Source organism: Microcaecilia unicolor, chromosome 3 (genome assembly GCF_901765095.1).
Source record: "Microcaecilia unicolor chromosome 3, aMicUni1.1, whole genome shotgun sequence".
Classification (NCBI taxonomy): domain Eukaryota; kingdom Metazoa; phylum Chordata; class Amphibia; order Gymnophiona; family Siphonopidae; genus Microcaecilia; species Microcaecilia unicolor.
In genome coordinates, this window is record NC_044033.1 from 210,067,960 (window position 1) to 210,084,446 (window position 16,487).

At 45.7% G+C, this 16,487-nt stretch overlaps 2 protein-coding genes across 2 annotated transcripts in view; one reads left to right on the plus strand and one right to left on the minus strand.

The window, feature by feature from the left end:
- Positions 1-4,148: 4,148 nt before the first annotated feature.
- On the plus strand, positions 4,149-8,956 carry LOC115466228 (prostaglandin E synthase-like). The gene is made up of 3 exons (XM_030197356.1): positions 4,149-4,285; positions 6,756-6,838; positions 8,097-8,956. Exons 1-3 carry the CDS (start codon positions 4,169-4,171, stop codon positions 8,344-8,346), a joined length of 450 nt encoding a protein of 149 aa, XP_030053216.1. The 5' UTR covers positions 4,149-4,168; the 3' UTR covers positions 8,347-8,956.
- A 3,978-nt stretch (positions 8,957-12,934) lies between these two features.
- The window catches only part of LOC115466227 (regulator of G-protein signaling 3-like), a 51,215-nt gene continuing 47,662 nt past the window's right edge, over positions 12,935-16,487 (minus strand). The window contains exon 7 of the mRNA XM_030197355.1: positions 12,935-16,201. Within this exon, the coding sequence (XP_030053215.1) occupies positions 16,010-16,201 (192 nt within the window). The 3' untranslated portion in view covers positions 12,935-16,009. The remainder of the gene's footprint in view (positions 16,202-16,487) is intronic.

The window sequence follows — 16,487 nt, forward strand, 5'->3', positions numbered from 1 at the left end:
ATGTCAAGTACTGTTACTAGGAAATATTTAAAAAAAGTGTTAAGAGTGATATAAGAAACTACACAAAACTCTTCCAAACTAGAGAGAAGCTGGGAAACAGAATTTGATCTCCATGAAGGCAATGGTGACAGGCAAAATATATGGTCTAGAGTCAATCATCCAGCTTTATCTGCTGGAATCACTCAATCCTCCTTTTTTTTTTTTAAATATAAAAAGCCTATTGGACTCCAGTAAAGCTGGCAAAAATTACTAGAAGTCATCTTCGTTCCACATGTTGGTCTTGTTCTGAACCAGATGGATCTCTCTCCCATCTTCTCTTCTATTGCCCTCATATCCACAACAACTGGATCTCTGGGCTGAAGCCAGTAGGCAGAGCTTGTTGCCCTATCAATTACATTGTCTTGGGTGTACCAAGATGGTGGCAGCTGCACTGGGGAGAATGAAAACCTCCTTGGGTTGATCAGCTTCAGCTTTGTAATGTCACGCCATCTCCTGGTCATCAAACCTCCTCGGCATTGCCTAAGAAAAGCAGGACTACAAATTCCTGCATGAAGTGGAGTAAACCCAGGATTGGCCAAGTGAGCCAAGGTGATCAAAGGAAAGAAAAGCTGCAATAGTCATCTCCAATTCAAGTTTATGGAGATAGGACCGAACTCATGACTGCTTGCATCAGGAGTCATCAGATTCTCATAAAAGCAACTGTTGAATAATTATACAGTGCTGATAAGAAAGATACTTCTTAATATCCATTGTATATCGGCATGTCAAGGAGCTTTCAACGACTATTGTAGCTTTTCTTTCCTTTGATCACCTTCACTCGGTTGTCTCATATAATGTGGAGGTTTCTTCCTGCTCGTTTCACTTAAACCCAGGATGGGATCAATCCTTTTGGGCAAATCTGGATCCACTTGGCAATCTAATTGTGGCACCAGAGCCTGCTAAGTTTCGCAGTTTCAGGAGCAAGACCTTTTGGCCAGTTCTGAGGAGTAGCCTAATGGTCAGTGCAGTGGCCTGAGATCCAGAGGAACTGGGTTCAGTTTCAACTGTAGTTCCTTGTAAATCTGAGCAAGTCACTTAACCCTCCATTACCCCAGGTACAAAACAAGTTCCTGTATATAATATGTAAACTACCTCGATTATAACCACGGAAAGGTAATATATCCAACCCCATCCCCTTTCCCAAAGCAGTGTGGGATTTGTAGTCCCTGATGCTACATATTGAAATCAGCACTGCAGGACCCATAATGCATTAGGATGAGGTTGTCAAAAATTCAGGACTGATCTAAAATCTCTCTCCTTGAACTGGGCAATTTAGAAGTTCTGCCCAACTCATCTGAAAGCTGCCAGGCCAGCAGACAGGTCATGAGTGACCAACTAGTGAAACATTAGACTCCTTGATGACCTTGGTTCCGAAACACAGACCCCGCCCTTTTCCTCCTCCGCCACAGAAGCTGACATGATGGGACTGCACTGCACATTCCTTACCCACGTTTCCTCCAGGCTCATCCGCTGACTCACACACACACACACTCACCAGTGTTAATGTGAGATCTGACATATCTCAGAACCCATATTTGCAGCCATACCTGCTACACTTGTGTACTGCAGAAGGGCACTGAAGCACAAAGCTCAGAATGTTTTTTTTTTTTTTTTAATTCTGTGCCGACATCCTTATGTATTAATAATTTCTTCAGATGCTGCCTGTGCACATCTGCAGCTACCTCTTGGGGTCCCAGCTCAGACCTTGCTACTGTAGAATGGCACTAGAGTACAAAGTCCATGATATATTTTTTCCTCATTAGCTGAGGTTGGTGTGAATAAATGATGTCTTCAATGCTTCCTGTATGTGATGCAGGCTCAGCTCAGTTCAGATGTTGTTGCAGCTTACACTCTGTTACTGCAGAGTGACACTAGCCCACAAAGCTCAGGATCAAGGGTTTCCTAACCACTAGAACATATCAAGTGAAATCAAGCTCAAACAGATCACCACTGTGGAAAGCAGAATGCAGAGTAGCTCAAGGATCAACACTATCACCGATCCTTTTCAACCTAACGATGACCCAACTAGCCAAATCCTTATCCAACCAAGGCCTCAACCCTTTCATCTATGCAGATGATGTCACAATATACATTCCTTACAAATGTGATCTGACAGAAATCACCAACAAAATCAAGCTCAGCTTGAATATCATGGACTTATGGGCAAACGCATGTCAACTAAAACTCAACACAGAAAAAACACTGTCTCATCCTCTCATCCCAATACAATACGAACAAACCCACAAACATAAACACCCCAGATTATACCCTCCCTATCTCAGACAGCCTGAAAATTCTCGGCATTACAATCGACCGTAACCTCACACTAGAGAACCAAGTGAAATCTACAACAAAGAAAATGTTCCACTCAATGTGGAAACTCAAACGCATGAAACCATTTTCCCGAGGGAAACATTTCGCAACTTGATACAATCAATGGTACTAAGCCATGTAGACTACTGCAACAGAATTTATGCGGGATGCAAAGAACAAATTATAAAGAAACTTCAGACTGCTCAAAACACAGCAGCCAGGCATATATTTGGAAAAACACGATTTGAAAGTGCCAAACCCCTCCAAGAAAAGCTGCACTGGCTCCCAATCAAAGAACCTATTGCTTTCAAAATCTGCACCCTGGTCCATAAAATTATCTATGGCGAAGCCCCGGGATACATGATGGACCTCATAGACCTACCAACCAGAAACACAACAGGATCAACATGAACATACCTAAATCTCCACCACCCAAACTGCAAAGGACTCAAATACAAATCAACTTATGCATCCAGCTTTTCCTACATAAGCACACAACTATGAAACGCATTACCAAAAGCCGTGAAAACAACGTATGATCACCTAAACTTCCAGAAATCTTTAAAAACTAGCCTGTTCAAAAAGGCTTACCCTATCGATCCAATTTAAATGCCTGAACCCTTCAACACAACGAAACCAAAGCTCGTAATGGGCATACAATAACTCTTCCTCTCTACGATTCCCTAATGTGTCTGTACACTCGAACCTTATTCTACCACATTACTGTATCTGTTCATACTGGAATTGGCAAACGCCTTTATGGTATTATGTAAGCCACATTGAGCCTGCAAATAGGTGGGAAAATGTGGGATACAAATGTAACAAATAAATAAAATCTGTTTTCCTCTAGCAGGGATATCTTGAAAGCACCACAGATTTCTTGTTTGAACACATTAAACATCATATTCCGGATGGTCGTGCAAAACAAAGCAGTCTACCAGCTGCCATCTCCGTTCGCTCATATATCCTCCTCTGCTTTTCAATGGCTTAAAAAATCATTTTTTCCCCCACTGACTGGCTCCCTCCTGCAACCAGACCTAATCAGGAATGCAGTATAGCACACCCTTGGTTAACACCTCTGTTCCCCAAATAATTACACTGTACTGACATCTTTATATTAAACATTAATGAGGACACAAATTAAACCCTCTGTGCTCTCTCTCTAAAAGATTTAGAAAGTGGTCATATGTGAGAAGAAAGAGCTTTTAGGGCATTAGAGCTGCAGACTTTGGATCTGGTTCCCAGTCTTTTTTTTTCCTTATTTTCTCCTTTACCTTCTAGATCAAATGAAACCAGCTTTTAATTCACAACTCGCTGAGAATTAACCCTCATCTTAGGATTCCCCTGTCCCTTACTCTTGACATGAGGATGATACCCTCCCCTAGTCCTCACTACCCCCCAGGGGCATGAACACTGCAACTCCTTTGGCCTATCCAGGGAACTGTAAGTTGAACACAGAGAGATTGAACCAGGGGACCCTTCACACACCGAGGCACCTCATTCCTGCCCCTCCACCCCTCTCCTGTACCGTAATCCTGGACAGAACTGAGGAAATCTGTTGGGTGTTTTTATTGGTTCCTGTTTCCTCATCTTCAGCTGGGAGCTGTCCAAGTCCACATTATAGAAGAGGAAGCATATACAAGTCACTTCACGTTTCCCCTTCAACTGCTGAGGAAATACAGGATTGCTGAAGTGACTGTGTTTTCAAGCATGCACACAGACCTGAGGGGTTTATAAAGCAAGCACACCATCACCTTGCCCTGTAAGAGTGTCTCTCAGCGCCTGCTGGTCCCGGCTCCATCTCCCTCCTGCCACCATGAGCTTAGAGCTCAGGAACGAGGCCTTTTCCTCTTTTGCCCTCTATGCCACACTGTTAATCATCAAGATGTACCTACTGGGCATCCTCACCGGCCAACTTCGACTACGCAGAAAGGTAAGCGAGGATAGGGTTAGAGGAGGGGGGTCCGCCGTGAATGCTGGAATAGCAGATTCTGCTATACGGCAGATGTGAGGTGCGCTGGTAGACCTGAAATTTTGGATTTCCGTGGTAAAGTTACAGTTATTTCATTTATAACCCGCTGAAGACAACAAGAAGTGCTTAGCGGATAACAATTTCAAGAAATATTAGATCAAAGATCTAGGATGTAACAGAGATTCATATGCTTGCCAACACTGAAAAGTTCATTTATCCAAGGTGTATTTATGAAACAAAATTGTTTTAGAAACTCAACGTGTAATTAAACTCTGGAATTCATTGCCAGAGAATGTAGTAAAAGTGTTTAGCTTAGCAGGGTTTAAAAAAAAGGCTTGGATGGCTTCCTAAAGGAATAATCCATAGACCATTATTAAAATGGACTTGGGGAAAACCCACTGCTTACTTCTAGAATACAAAACACTCGGTAGTAACTCTCGCCACAAGCTCTACTTGTCCCAGTATGGCAATACTTATGTAAAGTTTCCTGGATATAATACCTCTAGAACTTGAAAATGATACCGCCATTCTATTCCTTCCATCATAGAATTGACCAGCTAGTGATCTACATAGGAGATAAACCATATATTGAGGCATTAGACCACTTAAGACCTTAAAGACTAAACAATCTAGCTCAAACAAAATTCTGGCCTCCACTGGAAGCCAGTGCAGGGTCACAAAAAAAGGTGTTATGCTATCTGATTTCTTCAGTGCATAGATCAGACTTACTGCAACATTTTGTATTGTTTGAATTGTCTTCAACAGAGGTTTTGAGAATCCTAAATAAACAATGTTGCACTAGGTTCAACCTACTCAAAATTAGCAACTGAACCACTAGTCTAAATTGATTCTGTTCCAGCAGGTGCTGCTGTAGGGCAGGAATAAGGTGCACTGGCAGAATTGTGTTTGTGGCTGGGTGAGGTCTCAGTGCTGGAACAGCAGGGGGTGCTGCAAGGCAGGAGTGAGGTGTATCTGAGGTGAGAGGGAGTTAGCATTAAAATAACAGGGAAGGAGTGAGGTGCATTAGCAAAGCTATGTGTGTGAGGGGGGTTAGTATTGAAATTACAAGAGGTGCTGAAGGATAGGAGTGAGGTGTATTAAAAAGAACTGTGTATGGGTGATTCTCGGTACTGGTGCATGGGGGTGTCATGGGACAGGAATGAGGTGCATTGACTAAACTCTTTGTGTGTGGGGTGATCTCAGTTCTTGAGCAGCAGACATTGCTGTGTGGCAGGAGTGAGGTACATTGGCAGAACTGTTTTTTTTGGGGGAAGTGAGGTCGCAGTGCTAGAATAGCAGGAGGTGTTGCAGGTTAGGAGCGAGTTTTTTTTTTTTTAAGCAGAGGAAAGGAGTTAATGTTAAAATAACAGGGGGTTCTACAGGGCAGGAGTGAGGTTCATTTGCAGAGCTATATGTGTAAGGGTGGGGTGCTATAAGGAAGGAGTAAGGTGCATCGAGAAAGTTACATGTGGGGGGGGGGGGGGGCTGCAGTACTGGAAATGCATGGGTTACTGTGGGGCAAGAGTGAGGTGTATTGGCAGAGCACTGTGTATGTGTAGGGTGAATCTCAGTACTTGAATTGCAGGAGCTGCTGAGTGGCAGGAGTGAGGTGCATTGTTGGGGGGGGGGCTGCTGCAGGGCAGGAATGAGGTGCATTGGGCAAGTTCCATGTGTGTGAGTCTCAGTACAGGAACTGCATGGGGTGCTGTGGGCAGGAGTGAGGTGTGTCAGTGGAGCTCTGAGTGTGTGCGTGTATGATCTCAGTAGTGCTGTTGTGGGGCAGGAGTGAGGTGCATTGATAGAGCTGTAGAGATGTGTGTCTGTGTGTGTTGGGGGGGGGGGGGGGTTTCAGTACAGGAACAGCAAGTGCTTCTGCAGGGCAGGAATAAGGTGCATTGGCTGAGGTGGGGGCATTTGTTTTCTCTTCTACTGATTTGCTGAGCCTGCACACATCCGCAAGTCTTCCAGACATATCAAAGGTTCCCCTCCTATTCCTAGCTGTAGTTTCCAAAACACACCACATCTCTTTAATCCCTTGTCAATTCTGTCCAGAAGAAACCAGACACCTTCTTACAGAGCACCACTTAAAAGAAGAGGGAGAGGTTAGACTTAAGAATGTGAATTGAGGAGGCACTTGTGGTGGGATAAGATGCCATGTGCCTGGTGCTTCTTAATGTGGAGCAATTTCAGTTCTTTGAAGCCCTGGTCCTGTTCCTAAACATACAGTGATTATATTCTTCTACAGAAAGAAGCATTCTGGCACCCCCTCCCCCCCCCCCCCCCCCCCCCCCATGTTAACACCAGGATGCCTTCTAATGCACCTTTTCTGATGTCCTTTGCAAAGCATTCTGGGAATGGCGGCCCTGTAATGAGTTTTTCTATTTAATGAGATTATTCTGACTGAGAGCTGTCTCTGTCTTTCTATTTTCAGGCATTTGCCAACCCTGAGGATGCTGTAAGACACGGGGGACTAAAATACTGTCGTAGGGACCCGGATGTAGAGCGATGCAGGAGGTAATAGGGCAGGAGATGGGAACAGGGATACTTTTAGGATGCCAGGGACTGGAAGGTTCAGGGGATGGACACAGGGATAAAGAACCTGTCACCTCTAGGGCACTGGGGACTGGAGGGTTCAGGGGAGGGGCACAGGGTACAGAGCCAGTCACCTCTAGGGCACTGGGGACTGGAGGGTTCGGGCACCGTATGGGCACAGGGTACAGAATCTGTCACCTCTAGGACAGTGGGGACTGGAAGGTTCAGGGGATGGGCACAGGGATACAGAATCTGTCAAATCTAGGACACTGGGGACTGGACGGTTCAGGGATGGGCATAGGGATACAGAATATGTCACCTCTAGGGCACTGGGAACTGGAGGGTTAAGGGGATGGGCACAGGGTACAGAATCTGTCACCTCTAGGAGAGTGAGGACTGGAAGGTTCAGGGGATGGGCACAGGGTACAGAACCTGTCACCTCTAGGGCACTGGAGGATTCAGGGGATGGGCACAGGGATACAGGGTCTGTCACCTCTAGGGCACTGGGGACTGGAGGGTTCAGGGGATGGGCACAGGGATACAGGGTCTATTACCTCTAGGGCACTGAAGACTGAGGAAATGAGCACAGGGATCAGACTCTATACTCTCTATGGCAGTGGGTTTTCAGTTCCAGTTATGGAGGGCTACCAATAGGTCAGCTTTTCAGGATATCCCTAATGAATATGCATGACAGACATTTGCATGCAGAGTAAATAGTAATGTAAATATGCAAATGTCTGTCATGCATCTTTGTTCAGGATACTTGGAAACCTCACCTCTTGGCAGCTCTAGGGCATTGGGGATGGGCACAGGGAGACAGCGACTGTCTTCTCCAAGTCATTGGTCACTCTCCTCTTTTATAAGAATTTAAACTTTTTTTAGCATAAATTAATTGCTTTAAGGGCCCTGAATTGGCACTTGAAGGTCCTAGGAGCCGACTCTGTGGGTGCTTGAGCACCCCAATATTGAGAAAATTCCTTGTATGTGTCCAGGGAGGGGTTATTTCCATTGGGCTTAGCACCCCCAATAATTTTGAAAAGTTGGCTCCTATCCTTGAAAGTAACTCTGAGGGCTTGAAACATGGCCTCCAGTCCTCAAGGTAATTTGTGCTGACAGTTCACATTTGGTTGCTTCATCTCAGGGTGAAAGGGCAGGCACCCTTGCTTACATAAAACCACAGTCACAGTAATAGTGAAATTTACCTGAATCTTACATGGCCTCTTTCTCCTCTCCTCTACAGACTCCACCGTAATACCATGGAGTGCATCTTCCCGTTCCTCTTTATCGGCATCCTCTACTGCATGCTGGACCCCAGCCCGGCCATTGCTAAAGTCCACTTCCGAATCTTCTTCCTGGCCCGCCTCCTCCACACTGTCGCCTACCTCTTTGCCTTTAGGGCTCCTATCCGGTCCGTGGCCTACACCCTCGGTCAGATTCCCTGCTTCTCCATGGTGATCAAGATCCTCATCAACGTTGACTTCAGCTGGTAGAGAAGATAGGGTTTAACTAGAACTACCCATGGTGATAGGTTTGGACCAGTCACTTCCCAATTCAAGGACATGTTCTTTTGAAGAATCTGTAAGTACAAGTGACTGGGCATTCACTTGTCTGCAGTAGATAAACTAGGAGAAACAGCAAGACTCGTAGGATAAGATTGGAAGATACTTTTGCCCCATCTGCCTTTCATCAATGGCAGAGCTTAAACTGAAAACATAAGCTCATGGATGGGTCATTGGAGGACACAGAAAAGAGAAGGACACCTACCAACATTGCTTTCATGAATGATGGAGCTTGGCGGCCATCTTGGAATGTGGTGTTTGACCATTGTGAGCGATACTCATGATCAACAACCAACCTTGGTCAACCACTGACAAATTTAAGTGCCTCATTTTTGCTGCTAAAGATCAGGTACTATGGGTATCAAGACCTGGGAGATAGACTCTTACATCAAATGAGATGTATATGGTTGCACAGGAGTTACAACAGATCCCCTCCATATGACTCACAACCATCCATTGTCTTTTTACCTCTTAATTTTAAATAACTTATTTATGATTGTTTAGTGACCCGGATTTAGAACCACATTCTGTAAATATTTCACTGCAGCGAGTGACAATATTGTCTGCAGAAATTGCACCTCTTGTGCATAATTATGGGATGTAATTTATTAAAAGGCTTTTAAAACATATATTTTGCATATTTTTTGTGAGCATTTAAATTTCCACATTCATCATCAATAGCTGGTTTCCCTCTACACATCCAATTATATACTTGTCCAAGGTCACCTTCCAGAAAGTCAGTAGCAGAGTTGGGGATTAGAACTGAGGCATAGGGAGATAAAGGGAGTCACTCTGGGATCACACACTGAGCCACACGAAGATAGAAACTCACTCCAAGATCACACACAGTCTGTGACAGAGCCAGGGATTAGAACTGAGCCACAAAGAGGTAAAGGACGTTACTCTGTGATCACACACTGACAGAGCCGGGGATTAGAGCTGAGGCACAGGAAGATAGAGGAAGTCATTCTGTCAGTGTCTGATCACAGTCGGTGATAGAGCTGGGGATTAGAACTGGGGCACACGGAGCAAGAGACTCACTCCAAGATTACACACAGTCCATGATAGTGCCGGGGATTAGTTCTGAAGCACAGGGAGATAAAGTGAGCTACCCATAGTTCACACATAATCTTTGAAATAATTCATACCTCACCTAACATGGCCCAGCCACACCTCCATGGTACAGGTCACCCCCATGGTTACAGCTACAACAAATATTAGGTTTATAAAACCTGGTCCCTCCTCAACGACAAGAAGCTCAGCGGCACCCTCATGGGACACAGTAGGCAGGGTGCTCCCTGTTCCTTCTACCCACATAAGAATTGCCATACTGGGTCAGCCAAAGGTCTATCTAGCCCAGTATCCTGCTTCCAACAGTGGTCAATTCAGGTCACAAGTACCTGACAGAATCCCAAATAGTAGCAAGATTCATTGCTACTGATCCCAGGGACAAGCAGTGGCTTCCCCATGTCTCTCTCAATAGCTGACTATTGATTTTTCCTCCTGGAACTTGTCCAAGCCTTTTTTAAACCCAGATACACTAACCACCTGTTCCTGTTTTCTTTTCACTACTACTACTTCTCTATCTCCAGCATTTTCTCTTCTATTCCTCTTCTGTTCTCTCTCTAGAGTCCATCCCCCCCCCCCACCCTGCAATCCAGGGTCCTGTCCTCCATCTCCTGGTATCCCTTGTCCTCTCTCTCATCCCGTTCCCCATCTTTTCTCATTCTTCCTTGTTTTCATCTTTCTTCCTTCTTCCCCATCATTTGATCCTTCCCCTTACTCACCCTTCTCTTACCCTTTCTCTCCAAACTCGACTTCTTCTTTCTCTTACTCTCTCTTCTCCCCTCCTCCACCCACTCTTCCTACTATCTCTGGAGTGTGGGAGAAGATGGGAAGGAACGTAAGGAGGGAGATGGAGAAGACATGAAAGCAGATGGGACAAAGAAAGACAACTGGGGGAAGTGAAGAATAAGGAGGAAAAGCAAAGGAGAGATAAGAGTGGTGGGATGCGGGGAGGAGAAGAGAAGACAAGGGAGGAAAAAGAAGGATGGGAAGGGGGCTCATGGTACTTCCACTCCACACCTTCCCTCCTTGATCTTCACATGTGTGTCAGGTATTTTTGGTGTTAGGTCTTGAATCAGTGGCCTACATTCAAATTTTGGAAAGGGTCCCAAAAGCTATTGGGGAGGAGAGAGTCCATTATTGCTCATGTATTTCCCCCCCCCCCCCCCCCCCCACAGCTGCCCTTGTTTTACTAACACTTCCCCTCCCTGGAGCAGGCCATGAATCACAGGGTGGGGGAATGTTTACATGCCACTATAGGCCTGCCCTGGCTGCTAGCCATCTCTTCTGTTTCCACGGTAACAGGATTTCTCTGCTGAGAGTCTAGGGAAAAGGGAAAAATGGCTCCAGAGGAGGACTAGGTTGCAGCCTGGGTCCTGAACCTGTTCCCCAAGCACAGCAGAGGGGGGGGGGGGGGGGGGAATGGGGTGTATCACCTTGGATTCCAGACTGCCAGGATTATCTACCATAATCAAACTGCGTGACTAGGTTCTCTCTCTCCCCAGTATTCACCCTAATCTTATCTATCTACTAAACAATCAATAATGAAGCAAGAATTCACCACTCTACACTGCCATAAGGTTGTTACCTCGCCTCAGGTCAACCACATAGGCTGATCCAGCACTAGATTTAAACCTCTGCAGGCTGAGAATTATTCCATCGATTTTCTTGAGAACACCAGAACCATAAATCCATGCCATGGGTCAAAAATCAGATCAGAGCCTGTTCGGTAGACCCAGTATTAGGGTATGTCCCCTACTGTGGCTTAGGGGACTTGGAGGGGCATTTTCGATATGATGTCTAAGTCCGACTTTGGACATTTTGCAAAAAAAGTATAAAATCTGAATAGCAAAGGAGGTCATTTTCAAAAAAGAAAAACATCTACCTTTTGTTTTCGAAAATAGAAAGTTTTGTGATTTGGACATTTTATTTTTTGGTCCAACTGCAAAATGCACAAAATCAAGCCATTGGGATGTAGGAGGAGCCAGCATTTTTAGTAGACTGGTCCCCTTGACATCCCAGAACAGCAATAGGGCACCCTAGGGGGCACTACAGTGGACTTTATAAAATTCTCCCAGGTACACATCTGACCATTGCTCCCTTACCTTGTCTGTTGAGCCCACCAAAACCCACTACTCCCCAACTATACACCACTACCATAGCCCTTATGGGTGAAGGGGGCACCTATATGTGGGTACAGTGGGTTGCTGGTGAGTTTTGGAGGGCTCACAGTTTCCTCCACAAGTGTAACAGGTAGGGGGAGGTAGGAGCCTGGGTCCACCTGTCTGCAGTGCACCCACCACTAGACTACTCCAGGGACCTGCAAGCTGCTCTAATGGACCTGAGTATAACATCTGAGGCTGGCAAGTAATGTTTTTCATCACATTTTTTTTTTTTGGGGGTGGGGGGGTGGGGGGGGGGGGTGGGAGGGGGTTAGTGACCACTGGGGGAAAAAGGGGAGGTCATTTATGATTCCTTCCAGTGGTCATCTGGTTATTTAGGGCACCCTTTTGTGCCTTATTCATAATAAAAACAGGTCTAGCTCAAAACATCTAAGTTTTAGTCCTGGATGGTTTTGTTTTGTTCCATTATGGCTGAAAAACTTCTAAGTCTCAGGAATGCCCAAGCATAGGTGCCGACTCCGTGGGTGCCCCAATATTTCACCCACCGGAAGTTCCCTTCGTCCCTCCTCCCTCCCTCCCATTTCCAGTCCCTCCCAGTTCCAGGCCCCCTCCCTTCCCCCTCCCTTCGAGTTCCAGGGCCCCCCTCCCTCCCTCCAAGTTCAAGGGTCCCTCCATGTTCCAAGGCCTCCCCCTTCGAGAGAGAGAGAAGGGAAGACTGAACTAAGCGCCGAGCCTGCACGCTTTTCACCGCTGCTGCCGCCATAACCCCGACAAGGTAAGATGACTTTTAAAATTCGGAGGGAGGGGGCCTGGAACTCGAAGGGAGGGAGGGAGGAAGGGGGGCCTTGGAACTCGGAGGGAGGGGGGCCTGGAACTGGGAGGGAGGGACTGGAACTGGAAGGGAGGGGGGAGAGGGAGGGAGGGGGGAATGCACCACCTGTAAAAAAATAAAATAAAATTTCAGCACACCCAATCATTTTGAAAAGTTGGCTCCTATGCGCCCAAGTCCCACCCTGAACACGCCCCCTTGAGATCTGGATGCACTTCTGACGGACTTCAAAGAAAAAAAAAGTCTAAAAATAGGTTTTGAAAATGCTGATTTGGACGTTTTTGTGAGAAAAACATCCAAATGCTGCTTTATGCCACTTTTTAGACGTTTTCCTGTTTTGAAAATGAGCTCATTGGTCTTTTTTTTTTTTTTTGCTTTTCAAGTCAGAACCATAAGTTCCAGATATGGGGATAAGACCAATACTTAATCACTATGGCGCTCCACTTTCCCCACCTACATCCAAGTACAGCAGGCTGAGCAACTACTACAGACACGTCTAACCTTCAGTGCTTCAAAATTTATTGTTTAAACAGTGCTGACTCATTTTTAACGGACATATAACATGATACATTCATTTCCTGAACAGTTTTTGTGCTTCAGGAGCCCATAATGTTTTTGTGTCGCTCCCATTATCCCCCAAGCCAGCCAGACCTTGGTCAAGAATGACAGAATCCCAAAGCACTGTTCCCGCTAAGCCAAGCAGGAGTCCTGTATCTACAGTCCTGTGGGAGCTGTTGTTTCACTATCCCATGTTCAATAGTGAGAGACAGACAAGCTCTGCAGGTCTCCAGGGAGCCTATCTGTCCCTAGTAATTAAAAACAGAATATTGAGGCACCACCCCCCCACTGGCAGCAATGCAGATAGAGGACTCCCGCTTAGCTTAGGAAGGATGGTGCCCAGAAGTCGTTGCTACACTGGTTCTGGATATTCTAAGGGGATTCTGAGAGCCGTACTTTGGTTGGTCAGATGCCAACAGCAAGTGACTTCCCCAACAAGCTCCAAAGTCACCGAGAACAGGTCAAATCAGCCTCTCACGGAGGAGACGGCTGACTGGAATCCCAAATAGCTCTGATATTTTAGGAGACTAATGTGGGAATAATCAACTGCTAATGAGGTTCATAAGTTCTTAGAACTCCCCCCCCCCCCCCCCCCAGGTTACTTTATCTATCAAGGGACTGATGTGAGATTCTTGACAATGAGCCAACAAGGAAGCCATTGCAGCTTGTAGACTCCATCCTTTTCCTAAACCAATAAGAACGGAGATGTTTTAACCAAACCCAGGCAAACTTTCATGGGCTCAGAACCCCAAACAAAACTCTGAACCAGGACAGTTCAGTTAGAAATGGAATGGGAGTCCAGTTGCGGCCAATGCACCAATTCTTATAACCAGTGAGTCTGCCCTTCCAGTATTATTTGGGAGCAAATTTGCAAGGCTTGCGTTTTTAGGTAGGCTTGTGTTCCTCTGCACTGGAGACCCCTCTGAGAGGGAGCTCTCTATGAAGGGAAGACAGATGCTTGTCTCCTAAACTGTGCCTGATCCGTGCTCAGATCTGCGGTTCTACCTTCCATAGACGAACGGGAACTAGAAGTCTCAGGAAGCAATGGCTTACTCTGCCCTGATGATCTGGAGCTTCTGAGGAGGGGTAACCTACTTGGATCCCTTTGGCAGCCTAGATGGGCCTTATGGATGTTTCCCATCATCATATTCTCTGTTGCCTTTTCTGTGATTGCCCTTGACTATTCTTCCTCTGTTTTGCTGTCAACAAAAGAAAGTGTCTACAGTGCACACCTAATACCCACGTGTGAATGTTACATGATGTGGGTGGGGACACCCCCCCAACTAAGCTTACTACAAAGTCCAGAAACATCTGGGATGCTTCACAGACATCCCTCCATGACTTGAAATTCTTTCGATGGTTACGCCATGACGTTATGCGACAAAGACAAGCTGAGGGTTGGATTTCACATCTAGACTGGCAGGCTCACTGTCCTCCAGTTACAGATAGAGCTATACTTTTTATTATATTTGTTAAAATTATTATTTACCTATTATGCCCTGAAAAAAAAAAATGAAATATTTATCCAGTTCAGTGCATTTCGATGGATGAGCCACCAGTTGGATTATAATCATCATTGGGGACAGAGCAGAGTCAGTCCTGGTATTACCCCTCACCCCAGAGCACCCATGGGACTTGTAGAGAAATTGCAGTTATAAATCCATAGATTAAAAGGACTGGCTCAGCTTGTCCCCGGTGATCTGGAGCCAGCTGGTCACCTTAAACCAAGGCATTCATATTTCTGCTCTTGCATCCACAGGGAACCACCTCAACACACTATGAAATCGTTTCTCTCAGGTGGATGCCAGAGCCAGCAAGACGGTTATTGGAGCCATAGATCTAAAACTCAGGGGCCCTCAGGATCCCAACCAGCAGAAATCCAAACGTCTCCCATGAAAGGTTACAAAGCACCAGCTTCAAGTCAATAGTCTTATAATAACCAGGTAACTGCACAAGATGACTTCTGTAAATATCTGGAAGAAGGGGAGGTGTTGGCAGAGAATAAGGAGGCCGCAGAGGCTTCCATAGGTGGAGAATACCTGGAAGGTTAGGGAAGTTCATCTGTTGCCAAATAACACTTTGACCATCACTGCGAGAAAAACGTCTCAATTTATTCTGAACGCTCATAACGTCTGTTCGATGAGTGCTGGGGTGGCAAGATTTGGCATTTATTCCCAAGATAATGCCATTCCTAAAGTTCTCTGGACAAAATTTCTCAAGTAACACAGGCCCCTTCATCATGCCTTGGGTTCTGAATTTATTCATGGTGGAGGACAATCAAAAATGGATGCTTCTAGCTGGATTTAATTGTAGCTCTGTGGTATCACATGAAAGAGACCCACAGTGAGAAGCAAACACAAAGATCATTTTGAAGACTGCTGAAGAGACAGCAACCGAAGAATCTTGGGCCATCATCATCTCAAGAAGTTCTTGTGGGATGATGGGGATGAATTGCTAATGGCTACCATACATTGGAGGACCTTGAAAGACTTTCACCAGCAACAGTCATGGAGACATGGCCCATAGAGTTTGTAGGCATATTCAGGCTCCACTCTACATTCAAGAGTTTATGCCATCAACATTCTTCAGGTGCAATCGACTCTATATAGAGCTTAATCAATCCTACCATATCCTCCCCATATGCAAGGAATGGAGAATAATTTTTGAAAATTCAGTGACTGTCCCCAATCACATCTAGATTATAGATGGGTAGTAAGACAAATGATGCAGCTGCAGATCATGGATGGAGGTTCTTCCCTGTTATTACAGCAAGGCTGCTTCTCTGCCATGGAAAGACTGTGGCTATGGTGAAGCCAAGGGGTATGACTTACAGAGGAACCAGAGAAAAAGATGCCAACTCCTCCTCCCCTTCCAGAGATGCTGTGTGCAGCCTCTTCTGATGCCACAGGGGGACAGTAATGAAAAATGGCAGCCTCCGGAGGCATCAGCCCTCGGGACTCATGAAGCAGGATATCCCCAAGTGTTCCTTGTTCTTCTTGACCCTTTAAATTTTCCAGGCTTAAGGTAAAACCACCCCGTTGGGCTTCTTCTGGTGTGCCAGTTGCTGGTAGAGTTCAGAGCGGAGGAACCGTGGGTAGGAGTCTTTTTCCATGAGTCCGTAGATGCGTTTCTGGGCCAGGTCGAAGCAGGAACGTGTAGGGAGGAGGGTGTTGTTGGTTGTTATCTCACGGGTGCGGGAGTCAAGGTTTACCTGGAGGTTGGAGGGCAGAAATGGTATCATAAATTACCATGATAATGCTTTCCAAAATTGTGGAGGGAAGGGAAAAGAGCAGGGGGTAAGCTGATGATGTGAGATTTTCTGGATCAAACTTCATTTCCTGTGTCTCCTACCTCATTTCCTGCCAGTCTGCCAATTCTATCTAGGAACATGATCACCATCTATTACGTCCCATCTCCTAAGTAATGCATATTCAGTATATTCTGGCTCTGAAAGCCCAAGATCTTGTTTCTCACGGGAATTCAAATAGTTTTGTTTC